General features: G+C 43.6%; 1 protein-coding gene across 2 annotated transcripts in view; it reads right to left on the bottom strand.

The window, feature by feature from the left end:
- Positions 1–22,185, bottom strand: part of Ror1 (receptor tyrosine kinase-like orphan receptor 1) — a 349,016-nt gene that overhangs the window by 123,612 nt on the left and 203,219 nt on the right. For both annotated transcript variants that reach the window (NM_013845.5, NM_001312690.1), the window contains exon 2: positions 18,244–18,315. In NM_013845.5, coding sequence (NP_038873.2) covers positions 18,244–18,315 — 72 coding nt within the window. The remainder of the gene's footprint in view (positions 1–18,243; positions 18,316–22,185) is intronic.

Below are 22,185 nucleotides of genomic sequence, written 5' to 3'. Positions count from 1 at the left end.
GGATCAGTGGCTGATGTATTTGCTGTGCACAGAACCCACAGTAAGACCTGGGCATGCTCTCATGTATCTGAAACCCCATGTTGTGCTAGAAACACAAGGATCTTGGGATTTGCTGCCTAGCCAGTGTAGCTGAAAAAGCAAGCTTTAGGTTCAGCAAGAGACCACCTGAAATAGTAAGGTAGAGAAAGCTGTTGAGAAAGACATCTTGATGTCAACCTTCGGCTTCCACGTGAGCCTGAAAGGGCAAGTGAATTCATATACACATGAACACGGATGCACACATCAAAGGAACAAACTGTAGTACTAATTTCATAGCAGCAAGAGGTAAAGAGAAAGAAAAAAAAAAGAATGGAAGGAAGGAAGAATAAAGAAAAAATTAATTGGACACTGAACCTTAGAGCCTGAGTTAGACTTTTCTTGTTATGGTAGCTTATTCAGGCAAGCAAAGATTACTAAGTACAGCTGGGTAAAATGTCCCATAACCATCTGAACATGTTGAATTAAGAGCCTTTGTGGTCAATAGTTCTTATTCTGGCTAGAGCCAAGCAAGCAAGCATTTATAATGACAGACTATGATCTGAGCCATGCAGGGTGGTCAAAGCCCTTGAAGAGAGAAGTGACCCATTTTATAGTGTGGCTTAAAAGGAAGCCACATTTAGCACCTATGGAGTTTCTAATAAGGGAGGTGATGTGGGCTCTATCCTTCAGGTCTTTGAGGAAAATGGAGAGGAGAAGGGACTCCAGGGAACTGATAGGAGAGAGCAGGCCACAGTGAGCTTTAGAACTGGGTGGCAGGTCAAGATACTGAATGTTGAAGGGGTTGAGAGAGAGGGGGGTTGAAGTAGGCAGGCTTATCAGGGAGGAATAGTGGAATGATTTTCAACCTGTGGGTCTCACCCCTTTGGAGGTGGAATGACCTTTTTATTGGGTTTGCCTAAGACCATCAGAAACCACAAATTTTGAGGTTGCATTTCATAACAGTAGCAAAATCATGGTTATGGTATAGTAATGAAGATTATTTTATGGCTGGGGGTCACCACAACAGGAAGTGTGTTAAGTGAGGTTGAGAACCACTGTAATAGAGAGACCAAGAAGTATTAAGCTTTTCATCAAGCAAAGGACAAGAGACATGGATTAAATAAAAAATAGAAGCCAATAAAAATGATCAGAATAAGAGCAACGGATGGAAAGGACCATTCTGTGCTCAGAGAGTAAGCACGTGTAACCTGGGTGAAGAGGGCAGAGCCAGTCTGGGGAGAGGAGGTAGGGTAGGGCAGAAACTGTGCAGCTGTTAAAGAGAACAAGACACACAAGGCAGAGGGCAGCTTTGGCAACCTCTGCCTTATCCCACAGCGCTCTCTCCATTGTTTCCCTGAAGAGACACCAGTGACATGTTTGGTGAGGAGTCCTTCCTTCAGGATTGCCAGCATGGCAGTCGTGTCACGTGGTACATCTCTGCTTGACAAACATCAGCCCTGTGCTCCAGTGAAGTTGATAAGACAACTAACAGCTTACATCCAACTACCTGAGCATCCAGCCCTGGTGAGTGTTTACAACGTGGCCTTGATAACTATCTTGCTCACACCACACCTCTACATTTAGACAGGGAATCTGCCTTACGAGATGTGATTACAGAAACTCCCAGCCTTGTCCTCTGATGCCTTTCCAGTTAGTTCACTCTGCTTGGAGTGCTGGAGGACATGGTGTCCCATGGGGTAAGGAATGGCCAAGTGAACCCCCAGAGGTTCAAGAGTCCACACTGGACGGGAGTCCCTGGGAATCAATAAGCACTGCTTGAGGGAAGGCTATGGATAAAGGCACCAGGTAAGGAGGTGGGACAAATAGGTCCTGCCAAGACTAACAAAAGACTAGAAGAGATGCTGAACACAATCCTGTGATCGGCTACCAGCAGTTAAAACACAAGGCCAGGCAAGGCCCCAGGAAGTTCACCTGACCAGGATGACCATAAACTGGGAACGTTCCTCTGACTACATCTTCAGCTTTCAGCATGTGTCACATATAGCAGGAGTTTGCTTGGTTATATTGGGTTGTTGGATTGATGGATGGATGGGTGGATGGATGGATAGATGGATGGATGGACAGATGGATAGATGGTTAGATGGAGAGACATATGGATGGATGGAGAGACATTTGCATGGGTCCTCATTTGGGGTTGGTGTTTCCTCCTCTCCAGTACACATGACCACATAAACCCCAGGGAAAGTAGATGCAGGTTACTCAAGTGGATTCCCTCAAGTAGGGGTTAGATTCCTGTCTTACTGGTTAAGTTTTACACAAGTAAAAAGTTCTACTTTTAATTTTTTTAGGGGTGTCCATCTGCATGTAAGCGCTTGCACTGTGAATTCAAATGCCCTCAGAAACCAAAAGGCATCAGATCCTCTTGGAGTTATACATACAGGCAGTTGTGAGTCACCTGGCACGGACACTGGGAACTGAACTCAGGTTCTCTGGAAAAGCAGTAAACGTTCTTAGCCACTGAGCCATCTCTCCAGTCTTTAAATACACCTTAACATGCATCTTTATGCTTAAAACTTTCCCTTCCTCCTTTGCAATATTTCCTCAGGCTATGTTTCTGGAAGCTTCTTTTACTCTTTCTTGGCAGGATGCAAGCCTATTTTCTGTCTACTTTTGCAGACTGTATAGTTCTTAGCATTGAGTTGTATAATAAATTAAACCTCTTTTCCAGGCACAGTCCTCACTACTGATGCCAGATAGCGCTCTGGGAGTGAGTGGATAGAAGAAGTGTGTCTTAATTGGGGTTCCCATTGTGAAGAGACACCATGACCATAGCAACTCTTATAAATGAAAACATTTAATTGGGCTGGCTTATAGTTTATCATGGTAGGAAACAGGGCAGCCTACAGGCAGACAGGGTGCTGAAGAGCTAGCTGAGAGTTCTAATCTGGATCAGCAGGCAGCAGGAAGAGAACAAAATCAGACACCATGATAGGCTTGTGCACTTGAAACCTCAAAGCCCATCCTCTAGGTACATGCTTCCTCCACCACCTCCACACCTACTCTAGCAAGGCCACACCTCCTCTAGCAAGGCCACACCTCCTCTAGCAAGGCCACACCTCCTCTAGCAAGGCCACACCTATTCTAGCAAGGCCACACCTCCTCTAGCAAGGCCACACCCACTCTAGCAAGGCCACACCTCCTAATGGTGCTGCTCCCTGAGCCTAAGGAGGCCATTTTCATTGAAAGCACAAAGTGAGTCAGATACAGTGTATGTCACTGTCATTAAAACCTGAAACTAGCAGTTGTCTGGAAATGGGGGAGGGCTTCCAACTCAAAACAGAAGCTCCTTGCAGCCAGCATGGGGCTCACCTCCTTCCTATCACACACAGAAGGGAAATGGAAAGTATAGATGTAAAACAGGCTTGAAAAGTCATTGACATTCCTTCCACCAAACAAGACTTTTTCTTGTACCCCTGAAGCCAAAATGACTCTGAACAAGTGAATTCAGGGGTCAAGTTAAAAGAGGCTTGGGGTAGACATTTTTGGGACCTTCAGCTAGCAGATACCCAGAGTCTACCACAGAAAGAAAGAGTTTGGGGAGCCCCATCTCCTCCATTTAGACCCTAACCAAAAGTCACCAGACATTTGAATACTGAAACATTCAGGGTGACTGGAACTGAAGCCACAGGGGAGACCCTGAGCAAGAAACGTTCAACTGACACTGGCCAATGCCCAAAAGAACCAAGGGAGGTAGCAAGAATACACAGTGTGTTTGTTACCTAACAATAGGTCTCTGATTCACAGCTCCCGTTTTAGATTCTAAAGAGTGAAGTTAACTTTCTAGAATTGTAGATATATACAAGATACATGTCTGCTAGATTGTATGCTAGATAGCGAAGGTGAGGAGGCCACACAGTCGGAATGTTCCGGTAGCTCACAGGAAGACACTTTCTTTACACCCATCATCTTCAGTTTCCTCAGCTGTAACATGAGATAATAAAACTAAGCTATCTAAAGAAGGCTGACAAGGACTCTGGCTAGGCCTCGGGAGAAAGGAAGAACTCAAAACTAGGAAGACACTCTGCTAGGATCATTCCTTTAGCTCTGACTTCCAATTCCCATGAATCTGCTTTCATTTCTTCTTGTAAACCACACATACATACATACATACATACATACATACATACATACATACATACATATGTGCAGACATACATACATACATCTCACAAACACTATCAGGCTATATAGCTGAGAGTGAAATCCACACTTCCCGAACAGATAATCAGATTGGTCCCTCCTGGGTCAGGTACCCTCAATCTGACTAATAACTCTCACCAGTTGGGCAAGATTATGAAATACAATCACAGCTACTGAAAGTTTCCCATGATGAGCAGCCATCAGAAGGTAGGGGCTGCTATAGGTGGACAGCCTCCCTGAATGATATTTGAGTATAAAGTCTAATAAAACATATTCATGATTTTAATAGGCTTATCAGTAAAGACTGAAAACTAACTATAAGCTTGCTTTTCAAATGCACTGAATTATTTTCCAAACCACTTTAGAAATGAGGGTAAGCCATTGGGAATTGGGACAATTGGAAAACCACTTAATTTTTGAAAATTTCAGGGCTCAGCACAGCACTGTGCTCTTTTAGCCTCTTTGGGACTTATGAGCATTCACAATCACACAGGCTCAAGTGAAGTGTGCAGCCCTGGGTTGCTAGCACAGGCTAGGCCTCCTTTCTTTCTACTTTAATCAAAAGGTATTACTATGTGTCTCCACTGAAACTAGATGCCAACCACCAAAGGCCACTGGGGCTCTACTGACACACTTGAAATTGCTGTAGTTGGGCATGGCCCAGTGGGATCAACGAGTCACAAAGCTTTCAGGTCACCTTACAGAAAGGTGAATGGATGCCTCAGGTCCCTGCTGTTGGTTCAAGAGAATCAGCTATTGTTGAAATTATGACAATGCTTTGGTGTCTGGGTTTTAACTAGTCTCATTTGCTACCCTTTAAAGAACTTAGTTAGTTAGTTAGTTAGTTAGTTAGTTAGTAAAAAAAATGTCAAGAAATTTGGGACAGGAACATAGACTAAAACATATCCTCTGACCTTCTATCTATGATTCTTCCAAATAAACAAAACTCCCCAGGGAAGTCTGAAGAGTGCATATCTTCCTACTTGCTCCACAGTAAACACTATATTGGTCATTTAGCAACTGCTTAGGGGAAAGAGAGTAAAATGGAAAGTTTGGGAGAGAACAGGAGAGTGCAGAGAATAAGTGTTTGTGGTTGGTGCATGTGTGTGTGTGTGTGTGTATGTGTGTGTGTGTGTGTGTGTGTGTGTGTGTATGTGTGTGTGTGTGTATGTGTGTGTTTGTGTATGTGTGTGTGTGTTTGTGCGCATGTGCACACATGTCCATGCACGCACACACACAGGCACCCCCATGGGAAAGAGAGAGCAAGACTCTATAATTCATTTTCATGACAGATGCTTTAAGATCTTACAGATGACAAACAGGACACCCACTTTCATATTTTTTTCCTGCGATCATTCCATCTTGCAAGCTACATTATTCACAAATGAGACATTGAAGAAACACAAATTCTGAAACAGAAGTGTGCATACCGCCAGTGGAAAAGCAAACAAAAGCAGCTAATGTACTGTGGCTAAAAAAATTTTCAAACAAAGTGGCAGTAATTTACTGCCCTTGCTCTTAGCAGGACCCCAGGAACATAATCAGAGCCCCCAGGACTGATGGGAGAGGGTGATTTACAGTAAGTGTCAGGATAATAAAAGAAAATGAAAAAGCAAATTGTGCATGAACACGAACACTGTATTTCAGTGCTTTCAGCAACTGAATCAAATTTCCAGCCAGAATTTCTGGGTGAAACTTAGAAGTCCCTCAAGAAGTAAACTATGAGCCAACCAGTGACCATGCTTGGACACTGCCCCAGTCAGGCTGATGACATCATCAGTGCTGAGAGATGACAGTGATTCAAAAGACACACTTTGTAATTGGAGCAGCAGTGAAGCAGAGGGAAGAACTGGGTTCAAATCCTGAGTCTCTCCCTTGTCTCCTCAGACAGACATTCTTTCAGATGTGAAGCTCATGTAGTTCTGCTGCCTCAGACTGCCATGTGGGTCACACGAGGTACACCAAGTTCATGGAGCATGGTCTAAATGCTCAGCAGGCTGCAGGAACAGGGGAGATTATGGAGAAGGGAGAGGAGCTTTTCACCCAGAGCCTGACTGAAGCCTCTCACCAGCTAAGCAGCAAGAATTCCAACACAACTTACATTTGCTGTAAGGGCTGCCTCCACAGAGTCGCTGTCCTTTTGTGCACAGATATTTAATGTTAAAGCAACAATGAGCTAGGCTTAAGGCTGGAAGGTATAGGGCCCTGAGAGGAGAGCCTCATTTCTTTCCCTAGATATAACTGGAGGATCTAAAGCAAACTGACACTGCCCTGGATCCCTGCGGGTTAGATTTTGAACTAATCAATTGAAATCCTATTAGGTGTCCCTCAGGAACTACTGTGTAACTTCAGCTAGGTTTCCTAGCAACCCCTTAAATACAATAACTTCAAACCCCACCAAAATCCCATACAACTACTGTGCTAACACCATCACAGTACTCTGTACCATCACAGTACCCACACCCTCACAGTATTCATGCCATCACAGGATTTACTACATCACAGTGCTCACACCACCACAGTGCTCACACCACCACAGTACTCACACCCTCACAGTACTCACTCCATCACAGTACTCACTCCATCACAGTACTCATACCATCACAGTGTTCACATCATCACAGTACTCACACCCTCATAGTACTAACACCATCACAGTACTTACTCCATCATAGTACTCACACCATCACAGTGCTCACACCATCACAGTACTTACTCTATCATAGTACTCCATCACAGTACTCACTCCATCACTGTACTCACACCAATGCAGGACTCACACCATCACAGTGCTCACACCATCACAGTACTTACTTACTCCATCACAGTACTCACTCCATCACAGTACTCACACCAATGCAGGACTCACACCATCACAGTACTCACACCATCACAGTGCTCACTCCATCACAGTACTCACACCATCACAGTACTCACACCATTGCAGGACTCACACCATCACAGTACTCACTCCATCACAGTACTCACTCCATCACAGTGCTCACTCCATCACAGTACTCACACCATTGCAGGACTCACACCCTCACAGTACTTACTCCATCACAGTACTCACTCCATCACAGTTGCTCACACCCTCACAGTGCTCACACCATCACAGTACTTACTCTATCATAGTACTCCATCACAGTACTCACTCCATCACTGTACTCACACCAATGCAGGACTCACACCATCACAGTGCTCACACCATCACAGTACTTACTTACTCCATCACAGTACTCACTCCATCACAGTACTCACACCAATGCAGGACTCACACCATCACAGTACTCACACCATCACAGTGCTCACTCCATCACAGTACTCACACCATCACAGTACTCACACCATTGCAGGACTCACACCATCACAGTACTCACACCATCACAGTACTCACTCCATCACAGTGCTCACTCCATCACAGTACTCACACCATTACAGGACTCACACCATCACAGTGCTCACACCATCACAGTAGTAACACCATGACAGTACTCACACCCTCACAGTACCTACTCCATCACAGTACTCACTCCATCACAGTTGCTCACACCCTCACAGTGCTCACACCATCACAGTACTTACTCTATCATAGTACTCACTCCATCACAGTACTCACTCCATCACAGTACTCACTCCATCACAGTACTCACACCCTCACAGTATTCATACCATCACAGGACTCACGCCATCACAGTGCTCACATCATCTCAGTACTCACACCCTCACAGTACTCATACCTTTACAGTACTCACACCACCATACTACTCTGCACTATCACAGTATTCACATCATCACAGTACTCACTCCATCACAGTACTCATGCCATCACAGTGCTCACACAATCACAGTGCTCACACCATCACAGTACTCACTCCATCACAGTACTCACATCATCTCAGTAATACAGAATAGGTTTTTAAATAAAACCCCTTTGAATTTTTCACCCTTATTTTTAAAATTGATAGCAAAGAACAAAGTCTGTTAACTGAGAATTTCACCTTGAGGTTTTGATGGGACTGTAGCCAAGCTAATCCTGCCTTGATACTCTCCTCTGAAGCCTGATGGGATTGTGCCTTTGGTCTGGTCCCATGACAGTTCAGAACACCCCCGAGAGGCTGTGCGTTTGGGGCTGATCTGGTCCTACTCTTGCCACAAAAATCCTGATGGACTGTGTGATTCACTTGTCATTCTGGGTCAGATCTGTTAAACACATGCAAGATCAAGCATGATTCCCGAGAAACATCAACTTTATATTCTCATTTTGAGGATATTTCTACCTTGCACATGCGCGCACTCGCGCGCGCGCGCGCGCGCACACACACACACACACACACACACACACAGGCATACACACACACAAATCATCATTCCCCTCCCCCATATCATTCTCAGAAACAATGTATGTTGCATAATAAAAATATAAGAGAAGGTGAATGTCTGTTTTTCCTGAGAAAAGAAGCCAGGAAGAAAAAGGTGAGACAAAAGGGCTCCTTTTGAATGTTCCTGACAGTTGGTTCTATATTGTCACCTTTCATCTAACAAGGGGGAGGGGACCAAGAGTAGAGAAGAATTGGATCGCACAGACCTGAACACTACCCATATCGCCAGCACCACATACATGGATAAGGGCTTATGCCCAAATTCAAGGCTTCCCAGTGGATGAGAGGAAAGCTGAGCCAAACCATCTGGGTTGTGAGACAGAGATTCATGGCCATTCTAAATTTATCTGTGAAGTAATAGCAGAACGCACATCAGCTCACATGGAAGGCCCAGTTCTCTTAAGCACTAAAACTAATGTAGCCAAATATGAGATACTGCAGACGCAAAGGGTTATGTATTCGGATGGGACAGCCATCCTTCACATCCTTAGACTTCCCAACTGGGATGCATTTACATGAACAAACACTTCTGGGATGATAGGAACTGCACTCTGGGAAGATCGTGATGGCCCGCATTCTTATGGGGGAGACACTTTCACACATGAATCACCCCAGGAAAATGGCAGTTGCTTCAGGATGTTGGCTGCCTGCCCCAGGAGCTGACGCTGAGGGAGCAGTCTAGAGGGACCCACCTTCAGCACGGAATGTCATCAGGATAGTGAAGCTAAGTACCCCATCCCTCTGACTTCCAGAGTCCAGTGACGACTCTGGCATATTTTCTTTCTCTCCCCAGACAGCTCAGACTTTGGTTGAAAAACACTGCTCCTATTATCCAGAACCAAGTCAACTCTTACAAGAAGAGACATTCCCAAAGCAGTGCCCTCCGGACTTTCATAAACTCGACAGGAGAACAATGCACAGGATGATTTAGTGACAATTTGTAATAATCTCAGTAAGAGTTTTATAATAAATCTTTTTTCATAAAATGATGGAAAAGGGAGGATTTGTGAGTCTGTTTCCATTAAACTCACGTCAAAGACATGCCAAGAATTCCCAAGGTATACAATTTAAAAGTGGAAGAAAACTGCAAAATTAGCCAAAGAATGTCCCCAGCTCTGGTCTAAATTTTAAATGTTCTCCAAAGGTCATGTGTTAAAGGCTTTGTCCCAGCCCTGTGGTATTACTCAGAGATAGTGAAAACTCTAAGAAGCATGGTCTAGTGGGTTGACTTTAGGTCACTGAAGCATGTCCTTGACTGGATATTAGGACCCTAGGCCTGTCCCTGCTGCTAGATTCCTGGCCAACATGATGCTTGGATTCACTGTGCTCTCCCTAATCTATGATCTGCTGCACAATAGACCCCAAAGCAGTGGAACTAAATGCACTGTCCCTATTTGTAGTCAACTTGGTACAACCTATCACCTTGGAACAAAAAGTCCCAATGAAGAATTCTTTATATTGGCTTGGTCTCTGAACAGGTTTGTGCAGTCTCTTAACTGGTATGAAAAGACCTAGTCCACTTGTGGGCAGCACCATTCCCTAGGCAGAGGATCCCGAACTATATGAGTGGAGAAATAAAGCTGATTACAAGCACACAACTGAGCATGTGCATATTGTTACTCTCTGCTCTGGACTTTGAGTGTGATGTGACCAGCTGTCTTGAGTTCCTGGTGTTGTGCTGTCCCCCTAGTAATGGACTGTAACCTGGAATTGTGAGCTAAAATTGAGCCCTCCTCCTTTAGGTGGCTTTTGGTCAGGGTATTTTATCACAGCAGCAGAAATGAACAAAGATGCTCAGTGTCTCTAAGTCCTAGCTTCCTGGAAACCAGTAGGAATGTATCATTGGTATAAGGTACTATTTATGTTGTCTAGTATGTGGAAGTTACTCTATAATCATTCAGAATTATTGCTAATTTTATTATTATATTGATATGATTAATGTTGACAAGAAAGCTTATTCTGTGGTAAACCATGAGAACAATACATGCCATTTGGTGATATCAATGTTTCTTACAAGCCTCATCTAACTAAAGCATTGTACACGTTCTTCTCACATTCTGGGTTGGCAATTACATGTACTAGAATGCCAAGAGTAGAAATCCAACTCTCGGGATGGAGTGATTGCTCAGCAGTTAAGAACTCTGACTGTTCTTCTGAAGGTCTTGAGTTCAGAACCCAGCAACCACATGGTGGCTCACAACCATCCACCATGAGATCCTATGCTCTCTTCTGGGGAGTCTGAAGACAGCTGCAGTGTACTTACATATAATAAATAAATCTTTAAGAAAGAAAGAAAGAAAGAAAGAAAGAAAGAAAGAAAGAAAGAAAGAAAGAAAGAGAGAGAGAGAGAGAGGGAGGGAGGGAGGGAGGGAGGGAGGGAGAAGGAAGGAAGGAAGGAAGGAAGGAAGGAAGGAAGAAAGAAAGAAAGAAAGAAAGAAAGAAAGAAAGAAAGAAAGAAAGAAAGAAAGAAAGAAAGAAAGAAAATCTAACTCTGAAGAAGGAAGCACTGTTTGAAAGAAATTCAGAAGGTATTGGGTGAGAAAACGGATATGTCATACTGATGTTCATTTGTGCAGGGAAGAGATGCAGGGCATGGCCGGATGGGTTCCTTTGTTTGCTATTTCTCCTCCATCCTATAATGCTCAGAGCTGCCATCCCCACTGAGCTGTGAGGAGTGCATTGCCCATTTATCTATCATGTGTGGGGTAATGAAAGGCAGCCTGTTTTGGTTGAATGAGACTTGCTCCAGAGACCCAGTAGAAAACTCTACAAGAGAAGGCAGTTCTCAGAGACAGGTGCCTGACACCACAGAGCCCCCAACTCCATAATTCTATGATTGTCAGTCACACAAAGCCCCAAGCTCCTGACATTCTAGCTAGACTCCACCCCCACAGTTACCTGACATAGCCAGATATGTTCCTCCTCACAGCTACGTAGCAACAACAAGCCCACTATAAAAGGGGCCGCTTGGCCCCTCCCCTCTCTCTTAAACTCTCACCTTTCTTACTCTCATCTCTAGCTCTCCTTTTCCCCTCCCTTTCCCCTTCTCTCCACGTGGCCATGGCTGGCCTCTCTCTTTCTTTACTTTCTCTCTTTCTGTCTTTCTACAATAAAACTCTAAAACCATAGACTATCTCTGCTCATCAATGTGCCGTGCTTGAACAATAGGATAGGCTTTTCCCTAAAGGCCTTCCTGCGTTCCAGCCATGGACTGGACCAAAAATTCTTGCCCATGTGAGGACTACCCAGAGCCCCCTCTTTGCCTGCCCTCTCCTCTCTTCAACCCCAGGGATGACTGAACCACCCCAGGCCCCCCACTTTGTTCTTAGCTCTACTGTGGTGTCCAGCTACATCTGGGATGCCCAAGACTAAGAACCTGTTATCTCTGGCCTCCATGAGGCCCAGAGACCTCGGTCTGCCCCTTGTCCACCCCCATGGCTTCCCACAGCCAGACACCCACCCAGGGTTGTATGGAAAGTGTGTGGCAGTCCTCTGCATCCACCCACCCAGAGCACCAGAACTCTGGTAGGATGTGGGTTCTCTCCCATCCCCTCTATTCCCCCACACCAGCTGCCCTACAATCATGTGCCCACTTCTTTTGGGTTCTTTCTCTCACTAGACTATTAGTATCTAAGGGAGAAGTGAATATTACTAATTGTCTTATCCAGTGCTTACTACCACAGGAAAAGAGTTCAGAGAGGGTAATGGGCTGAGCCAATTTCCGGGGCTGTTAGTTGGGGAGAGCAAGGGGCACTCAAGAAAACAGCATTAACATGTGAGATGACATAATGGGGAAAGATAGGCATGCTGACTTCTAAGAAGCTTGGAGAAATGAGAAGATGCAAATTTTGTCCATACATTCTTTAAAACAAGATCTGAACTGTTTAAACTTGTAAGAGATAACTTACTACACTTGCAAAACAATAAGCTATTGTTTTGTTTTCCAGGGCTCTGTATAACATCCTTTTCCTGCAACCCTATAGGTGCAACAACATTATGAACTAACCAGTACCCTGGAGCTCTTGACTCTAGCTGCATATGTATCAAAAGATGGCCTAGTCGGCCATCACTGGAAAGAGAGGCCCATTGGACACGCAAACTTTATATGCCCCAGTACAGGGGAATGCTAGGGCCAAAGAGTGGGAGTGGGTGGGTAGGGGAGTGGGAGGGGTATGGGGGACTTTTGGGATAGCATTGGAAATGTAAATGAGAAAAATACCTAATAAAAATATTTTTTAAAAAATCAAATTTCTTAGGACCAAACTAATATAAAGTACAAAGTTCTAAATATGCTAAATCTCAGGATCAACTACTGCAATAAACCTAATGAATCAGAATATAACAGAAATAGCTTACAGTGGGCACTGAAGCATCAAATTCTGGCTCTGCATTTTATTAGCTGAGTTACTTCGCTCTGACTAGTCTTCCTGTCTATCAAATGGACAGCAGTGTCTACCTGGGGTTTTGATGGTAATCAGTAGTGCCTACTCAGTAAGTGTTAGCTATGGCGCCTGGGACTTGCTAACTGCCCCCAGAGAGCAGGTATTTTCATTTTCACCGCCTGTTGTACCTGGCACAGACTCAGTGCATCTAACTATGGAGTAAGTGAGCAGATATAAGTTTCAGGCACAATGTTGAGGTTAACATCCTGGAAAAGACACTTAAGAAGAACCCTTCCCTCTGAGCCCAGTAGATAAGCCAAGGTCACAGACCAGACTTCTTTACAAGTCAGTTTGAACTCTATACTAGTGTATTCCAGAGTCCTGAGATGGTCAGGTATAATTTGGGGCCCATAAAATGGACTCATTTGCAGAAAACGATGAGAAGTAACTGTGTCGCAGCCTTCCTTGTGACAACTGGAAGCAGAGCCAAGAGCCTCTGAGACATGTAGGGGACGGGAACTGTCTACTATGTTTAGACAGCAAAGGCTATACATGTGTAGTTTCTCCGAGTGCAAGCACATGAGCCTCGTATGCAATACAACCAGGCAAAGTGATATTTAAGCACAAGGTCTTGGCAAGAGCTGTTCTGAAACAACACTGCCCAGAACTAAGGGTAATTAGGGAGTTTCTCAGAGCCCTCCAGGAAATGTGGCCTGGCGTGGGAATGCCAGATTTTTCAACCTTGTCTGAAGAAATCCTCCCACCAAGAGCTGCCTGTTGATGATGTCTGTAATGGGTTGCAGAACTCACAGCTGGGCAAGCATAGCTGCCTTCTTATTTCATGTTCTTACTTCTCCCTATTCTCAGAGATTTGCTTCATGGTGGACCAACTTCCACAAGCTCCTTAGGGCTGAGGTACAGTTTTAAGCATTCAGACTCCCAGGAATAGGGCAGAGAGAATACACAGCTGACCCTACTTCTGGTGGCTTTTTCTTGAGCCTCGCAAGGAGCGTGAACGAATCATATGTTTTCCAGAAAAGAAAAATCTTGTGATTTGATACTATTCCATTGTAATGCACATCTCTGTTAGATTGGGATATTTTTGAGCAAATCTATGAGGGTGAAAGCAATTGTTTAAAGCCTCTCTCCTGCTGCACCGAAGAGTACGTGTATTAGTTGTGTCCCTCATCTCTGCCATATCAGAGTGAAGCAACTTAGGAGAGGAAGGATCATGGGAGGAGAAGGCACAGCAGGAGGCAGGACTGTGACAGGTGCTCCTGACACCACATCAATCAGGAAACAGAAAGAGGCTACCAGTGAGCCAAGTCCTCCAGTCCAGCCCCACCTTTTAAAGGTTTCACAATCTTCAAAAACTGTGCCCTCAGCTGGGAGCACAGGAGCTTATGGGATATTTCAAACTCCAGCCATTAGCACTATCCAAAGGCAAAGCTGGTTTTGTCGTCATTACTGCCTATTCAGTCCACAGCACAGATCTTACTTGTAGTATTCACTGAGTAAACTTTTGTTCATTAAACAAATCTAAGGAAATTTTATTACAAGACCATAGCTGTCTACGATCCCCACAAGCTCGATCCAGGCCAACAGCTTTCCAGATGCAGCCAAAGTGGATCTACCAGGAGATTCCTCACAACCTCCGAAAGAAGCCGGTTTGAATCCGCCCATAAAACCTACGGGCAGTGAGGAAGCCTGAGAAATCCAAGAATGAGAAATCCAAGAAACTTGGATTAGTGACTCAGCTATGGATTCTAAGTTTTCAAATACTTCCTAGAAAATAAGCCAATAAAGATTTAAGCAATTAATAAACAAATGAGCTTAAGCAGCTTTCTTTCTAATTCTAAATGAGAATTAAAGACTATTCTCCACTAACCATGTAGCAAAACATGGCATCAAGAATTGCTAGAAAGCTTCCATATTTTCTGGAAGACTCTCCGGAACAAATTAAAGAGCCTGGGTAACCACCCTGCACATTACCAAAGGCTTACCACTATACTACATACTTCTCAAGACAACTACCACAACAAACAGGGCTGGTGAGGAGACTGTAAGCCGGGCAGCATGAGTTCTTGACCAGCTGCCTGTGGCCTTTCTTGCCCATGCAGGCTTCTTGGTATAGAGGATGGGGAGGCTGATCACTTCCATTCAATAGGTAGCTGTGGGTCGACTCCATTGGTTCCATAAGGAGCTTGCTAATAAGTTCACATATTGAAAGCATTTACCACAGCAGTGCCACAGAACAGGCACTAAGCAAATGTCTGGTGTTCTTTATTTCATCTTCCCCATTAAAAACATCCCCAAAATATGCATTAGAGATCTACTGCCTCCTGGGTCTTGTGTTGGTACCTAATATAGAGAGGAATAACAGATAATCTCATTTTTAAAATCCTGATTTTCTTTGATGCTAGAAAAAGTATGAGAACTTTTTTTTCTCTCTCTCTCCTTTGGTATTCTGAAATGGCTAGCAAAGTGCCCATTAAAATTGGGAACATCTACTGTGTTCTTCTATGAAGCAATCTGTCCTAGACAGAAAACAGATTTCCAGTGAGGATTATAGCAACAGAAAGAGAGCCCTGGTCACAAAAAAAAAAAAAAAAAAAAAAAAAAAAAACCCAAAGCCAAAACCAAAAAACTTGGGTGGTGACTTTGGAGCTGTTAATAGTTGAATGCTTGCTTCCTAGCACGTAGCATTGGTTGGGAAGGTTGTGAAACCTTAGGGAGGCAACATGTAGTTAAACATCATGGATCTCTGAGGAGTGGCCTTGTGGGTTATTGCTAGGTCCTAGTTCCAACCTGATTTCTTTGTCCGCAGGTCTGCCAAAGCAGCTTACAATCCCACTGCCACAGCTGTAAGCCACTATGAACACTGACTTCTCTGTCATGATGGACTGTGACCATACCAACTGTGAGCCCAGACAAAGCCCTCACTCCCCTGCTACTTCCTTTCAGGTGTTTTATCATGGTGATAAGAAAGAGCAAAAATGAGAACTCCTTTTACTATTGCAGCCCCTGGACCCAGGGCTATGTCTGAGCTAAGGATAAACTCAGTAAATTGTAGGGCATGAGTATTTATACATTTGAAGTATCAAAATAGTCTCTTGCATAGCAAATTGGGATTCATCATTTTACTCAAGTTTATTTATCATGAATAGAGGTCCATGGTTTCACACCCACTTTACCACCACCAAAGAACAAGGTAGATTTGTAGACATTTATTTATAAGTCTCTTCCAAGCTTATGGGAAGATGGGTGTTTAAAGTACCATGTCAGCTAAGAGAAGAACAGACACAAAGAATCCCATTTCTGATTCATCTATGGATCCTAATTCTACAAATAATAGCCAAAGAAGGAATTAATAAGAACTTTAAGCAGGATTGTTTTAGCTGTTCTTGGTTTTTTTGTTCTTTCATATAAAGTTGAGTATTGTTCTTTCAAGGTCTGTAAAGAACTGTCTTGGAATTTTAATGGGGATGCATTAAATCTGTAGATGGCTTTTGGAAGATGGGCTCTTTTACTGTGTTAACTCTAACAGTCCATGAGATCTTTGCAGCTTCTGATATCTTCTTCAATTTCTTTCTTCAGTGACTTATAATGCAGGTCTTTTACTTGCTTGGTTAGAGTTACCCCAAGATATTTTGTATTATTTGTGGCTGTTGTGAAGGGTGTTGTTTTCCTGATTTCTTTCTCAGCCTGTTTGTTGAATGAATAGATAGATAGATAATAGATAGATAGATAGATAGATAGATAGATAGATAGTATAGATAGATTTTTTTTTTTATCTTATATCCAGCCATGTCACTGAAGGTATTTGTCAGTTGTAGGAGTTCCCTGGTATAATTTTGGGGGTGGCTTATATATACTATCGTAATACCTGCATATAGTGTTACTTTGACATCTTCCACAAGAAAACCCACAGAATGAACTAACCTGGACTCATAGGAGTTCACTGAGACTGGACAATCAGGGAGCCTGCATAGGTCCAATCTAGACCCACAGTATATATGTTATAATTGTGTAGCTTAATGATTTTTGTGGGACTCCTATCTGATCCTTTTGTTTGCTTTAGGGACCCTTTTCCTCCTACTGAATCTCTTCATCCAGCCTTAATATGAGGGGAGGTGCCTAGTCTATGGCAACTTGATATGCCATGTTTGGTTGGTATGCCTGGGAGGCCTGTTCTTTTCTAAAAGGAAATAGAGGAGGTGTGAATGGGGAGGGAGGAGGTTGGGGATAACGACTGGGAGGAGAGGAGGGAAGGGAAACTGCAGTCAAGATAGAACATGAGAGAATAAATCAATAATAATAATAATAATTTCCCCACATTCTGAAAAAAAACTAAACTAAAACAAATTTAAGCAATGGATCACTGGATATATAAATGAATGAATGAATGAATGAATGAGTGAGTGAAAGTTCCAAGGAAAGAAAGGGTACTTCCTGCAAGGGACTGAACAAGCCCGTGGATCGCATAGAGCTTGTGTTCAGTCTTGAAATAGAAAGAGTTTGTTCCTCAAAGAAGGGGAAGGGTGGGTATTGGCAAAGGAAAAACAAAACAAAACAAAACACAAAGCAAAACAAACAAAACAGGGAGAATAAGGGCAAGCCAGATAGAAGAATAGGAAATACTAGAAGATACAGAAATCCAGTCAGAGATACAGAGGCAAGACAAAGGGGACTAAAATGAAATAAGGCTGGAGAGGCAGGAGGAGCCAGAGCGCCTGGGCTTCATTGTGCCTAGGCCATAGGATCATAGATTAGACAATGCTTAGCATATGGCAAGCCTTAATTAATGCAGCAACTCCATGGTGAGAATCTATTCCCCACATGTACATAGGAAGCTGCTGTCTGCACGCACAGGCAATTACAAGCGTTCTGAATGCTGGGTCCCGAACCCCACAAGCATATCAAATGGTTGTCCAAAAAGGTCATCCAACCAATGGCTCTGATCAGTCCTGGCTTAGGCAGAATCAAATCCTCCAAATAAGGTCTACTAGAATGCACAGGCAGGAAGGTCAGAAATGGTCCAGCCTCACATCTTGAAGCGTTTTCACCATGTGGAACATTTTAAATGAGGAAGGGAAAAAGAAAAGAAAAAAAAATCTTCTTCAGAAATTATTCCAAATAATTAAATGTTAAATCATCACAAAGCAAGCTGGGGATTATTTCAGCCCCTGCCTCGTCCTAATGATCTAGACAGCAGTTCATCTCCAGGAAGATCAGGCCAAGCTATGGGTGAGCTTTTTTTCTTCCTTCCTTCCCTGGCCCATGTTTTCCACTTGGCATACCTTTGTCGATTTCACTTGAAGTGTTCCAGGACGAGGTAGGCACCAGCTCAGCACTGACTGACAACTCTGTTTCTGCAATGAGAAATATGGGGAGGGGGACAGAATCAGGGCATTATTTAATAAGGTCACTTCCGGGTGGGCAGAAGTATTATATTCTATGGGGTTCCCTTCAGAGAGGGACTGTCCCAGTACTATGGCTGTGTTTAAGGGAGGCAGCTCCAGTGATCAGCAAAGGCCCACATCTCAGAAGCTCTCCAAGCTCAGCAAGCTGTAGGCCAGACTTATACTTTACAATTCTACCCTGAGGGTTAAAATGGAAAGAGCTATGTTTACAGAAAACTTTACTAACAGAGACAACCGCATTTTAACAAATAGTGTTGACAAGAAGACCGGCCTTGGACTAATTCACTCAAAAGTCTTATCAGAGGGAAAACAGACAACGTTGTCCTGATTGGTGCTTTTGTTCACTGAATTTATGATGCTGTGAACAGAGAAATTCAGTTCTCGACACTGGCTCTGAAGTCAAAGCAGATAAAAGCAGAGTCATTTGTGGTGACTACACTTAACTGGCAATTTTCAAAGCCACTGTAATTGAAAGCAAATATGCAAATCAAGCATCTGTAGGACATAATGTACTATGAAGATTTAAAAACTTCTCAGTAATAGGCAATGCTACACATAGAATGGTTTTGTTGTTTCTGAAAAGTTCAATCCATGGCAACATTTTACGAACATATTTTAAATAGGGTTGTTATAACACCTTCTTGGGCTATACACAAACAACACAGAGACAATATCATAGAACATTTGTGAATCTGAGAAGGCCAGGGTCATCTAATAAACCACATATAATGTCATCCCACCTTCCATCCCTTGCAAACATCATGAATCTATTATGATTCTTTTTTGCCTATTAAGCTTGACATCTGTACTGTACTCTTTTCAAGACAGTGTATTTTAAGTAGCCACTAAAACCAGGTTTTAATTGGAAGGCAAGCTGAACTTTAATAAGTAGAAGACCAGACATTGGAGCATAGTGCCTGGCTCTACCCACAAACATCCCAGTGGCCCAGGCTGCCTTGTACTAATGGGTATGAGTCCCACCTTATCTCTGGCTTCACCTTTCCAGAAACAAGCACTTTCTTTATTTCCTTACTTACTGTTGAGCATCCACCCAATGACTAGAGATGGTATATGTCCTTGTCATTTTACCAGGGACTAATGTCTGCCCACAGAAACCTTGCAAAGGTTAATTCCAGCCTGCCCATTCATCCAACACTGCAGAAACACATGGGCTATTTGGCAGACTTGAACATTTCCACAGTCCTGGAACACCTAGGACTGCAGACACACACCACACACTCTGCCCATGGCCCGGGTCTGCTTCTTCACCCTGAGATAAAGCCAGCATAGATTCTTTAAGGTAGTAGTTTTCAACTTGTGAGTCACAACCCCTTTAGGGGTCAAATGACCCTTTCACAGGGGCCACATATCAGATATCCTGCCTATCAGATATTTACATTATGTTTCATAACAGTAGCAAAATTATAGTTATGAGGTAGCAATTAAATAATTTTGTGGTTGGGAGTCACCACACCATGAGGAACTGTATCAAAAGGTCACAGCATTAGGAAGGCTGAGAGTCACTGCTTTAAGGGAAACTGAAGGCAAGTGGACATTATATCTACCAGTACGTTACACTCTGATTAGCTCGTTTCCGGCGTCATGGCAAGCTGGCAAAGGGACAGTGAGAGAAGAAAAAAAGCATGCTGGGAAATGCTTGCATGGAACGGGTCTTCTCTCCCTCCCTTCGGAGGTTCCACTTCTTTTCCTCCTGATTGCTGCAGACACCTGCAGGTCTAAGGACACCAACACACTTCACTCAGGATTTCTGTCTTCGTGGGACCTTCTCATTCCATGTTCTTCCCCTAGAAGGAGCCTTCCCGCCACAAGTCCTTTCTTCCCGTCCCTCTGTGTGTCATCCGCGGTGCCAGTCACCTCCTTTCCAGTCCTGCCCAGCCTACATACAGTCCCACTTTATATTTTATAGTAAAAGTCTATTATGTAGTAAGGTCATTTAAAAAAAAAAAAGTAAGGGACTCAGGAAAGCAGCCTTCAGTCCTGCTGTTCCGACAGGACTTGAGAATTTATTATTGAGTTTTTCTAAACAAAGGAAGCCTTGGTTAAGAGATGGAGGTAAATTGTACCGAGTGTTTCCTAAAGCCCAGTTGATACAGCAGCAGTTTTGGAGAATGAATGATCAGAAGGAATGAAAAGACTTGCTTTCTAGAATTTAATGCCTCTAAGTTCACTTGTTCATTGATCCAATGCCTATCCATCCATCTACCCACTCAACAAATATTTACTGAGCTCTGTCCCAGATGAGCCCAGCAGTAGCGCACAAGCTCAAGGCAGCGCTTGCTTCACAAAGCTCGGGGTCTGGAATGGACACAGAGAAATAAAGAATTGAAAGAGTATGAAATAGTGCTGTCAGGGGCTGGGATGGGGGAAGGGTGAGCAGAAGGTAGAAGAGCCAGTCTGGACCCAAAATGCTGCAGCTAAGCCTCCTGTGAGTCCTGGCAAGTTCAGTGATTAGAAAGGTCCGTCCTTGATCTTTTGATGACCTCTCTGGAGGCTGTCTATGAGGAAACAATTGCGAAGACTTGGTGAAGCTGTTACCCTCTCTCTTGTTGCTAGAGGAAGGGCAGTCTCCAGTGGAATATCTGTCCTGAGCATAGATCTGTCTTTAGCTGCACAACTTGGGCACTTCAGAGAGCCTTCTGTTGGAAACAGGGAGTCTTGCCTGGGTTATCTAGCCCTGGTAGATTTTCAACCAGCATGGGGTCATTTGTGCTTTTTATCTCCCTAGCAACATTAGCACCTGCTAGGGTTGGAAGGTTGACCTAACACATTAACACTTGTGCAGCGGGTTCTCAGCTTTCATTTCCTTTTACCGTCTCATTTGTACTTGGTCATGAAGAGACAGAAAAATCATTGTGCATTCAGCACAGTTCTATGAAAAGTTTGATGGCCTCGGCTGAGGTCTCAGGATAAGGATTTGAGCTGGCGGGCTAGCATCCTGACACTGAGCCACAACCACCAAAACGTTTTGTTGTCGCTGGTTTTGGAGATGGGGCATTCATTGCTAGGTGGCACAGGATGATCCTGAAGTCACCATCTTCCTACCTCAGCCTCCCAAGTACTGAGATTACATATGCTAAAATTATAAACATGTAGTGTGCATGGATATATATATGAGGATTTGTATGTGTGGGGTACAAGTAGAGGGGGTACATGTGTGTATCAATGGATGTACATGGGTATGGAAGTCAGAGTTTGACATTGGCAGCCTTCTAAGTAACTGTCCATGTTCATTACGGCAGCAGGGTCTCTTACCTAACACACAGATGGCTGAGTCAGCTCATCAAGCTAGTCAGCTTGCCCGGAGAGTCTCAAGTTTCCTCTTGAGAGCTGGGACTACAAGGGGGACATCATACCTGTGTAGTATTTTACATGAGTCCTAGGGATGCAGACTCCAGTCCTCACACTTTTGTGGTAAGCACTTGTTCCACTGAGCCATTTCCCTAGCCCCAAATAATACAACTAGATACACCTCTGTGAACCAATGTAATAGTGACATCAATAAAATCTTTCTCGTGTTGGAGCCTCAAACAGCATAGTTCTGTTCTAAGCAGCTTAACTCACAACAGAGTTTGACAATTGAATAGAAATAAGAAATAAGTAAAATGGCAATTCAGTAATGCTCAATTTACTACTAATAAGGCAAAACCCAAACTAGAAGTGCCTTTCTACATTAACATGTCAGTCACCTTTACATTTCTCTTGCCATCAATGAGTGGTCTCTCCCTTTCACTCCAATTAGACAGCAGATGTCTTGGGAGCAGGGAGCAGGAAGCAGGACTCAGGCATCCTCTGTGCCCT

This window comes from Mus musculus, chromosome 4, assembly GCF_000001635.26.
Source record: "Mus musculus strain C57BL/6J chromosome 4, GRCm38.p6 C57BL/6J".
Lineage (NCBI taxonomy): Eukaryota > Metazoa > Chordata > Mammalia > Rodentia > Muridae > Mus > Mus musculus.
The sequence above is the reverse complement of the archived record's forward strand: the minus strand, read 5'-3'. Positions and strand labels throughout refer to the sequence as shown.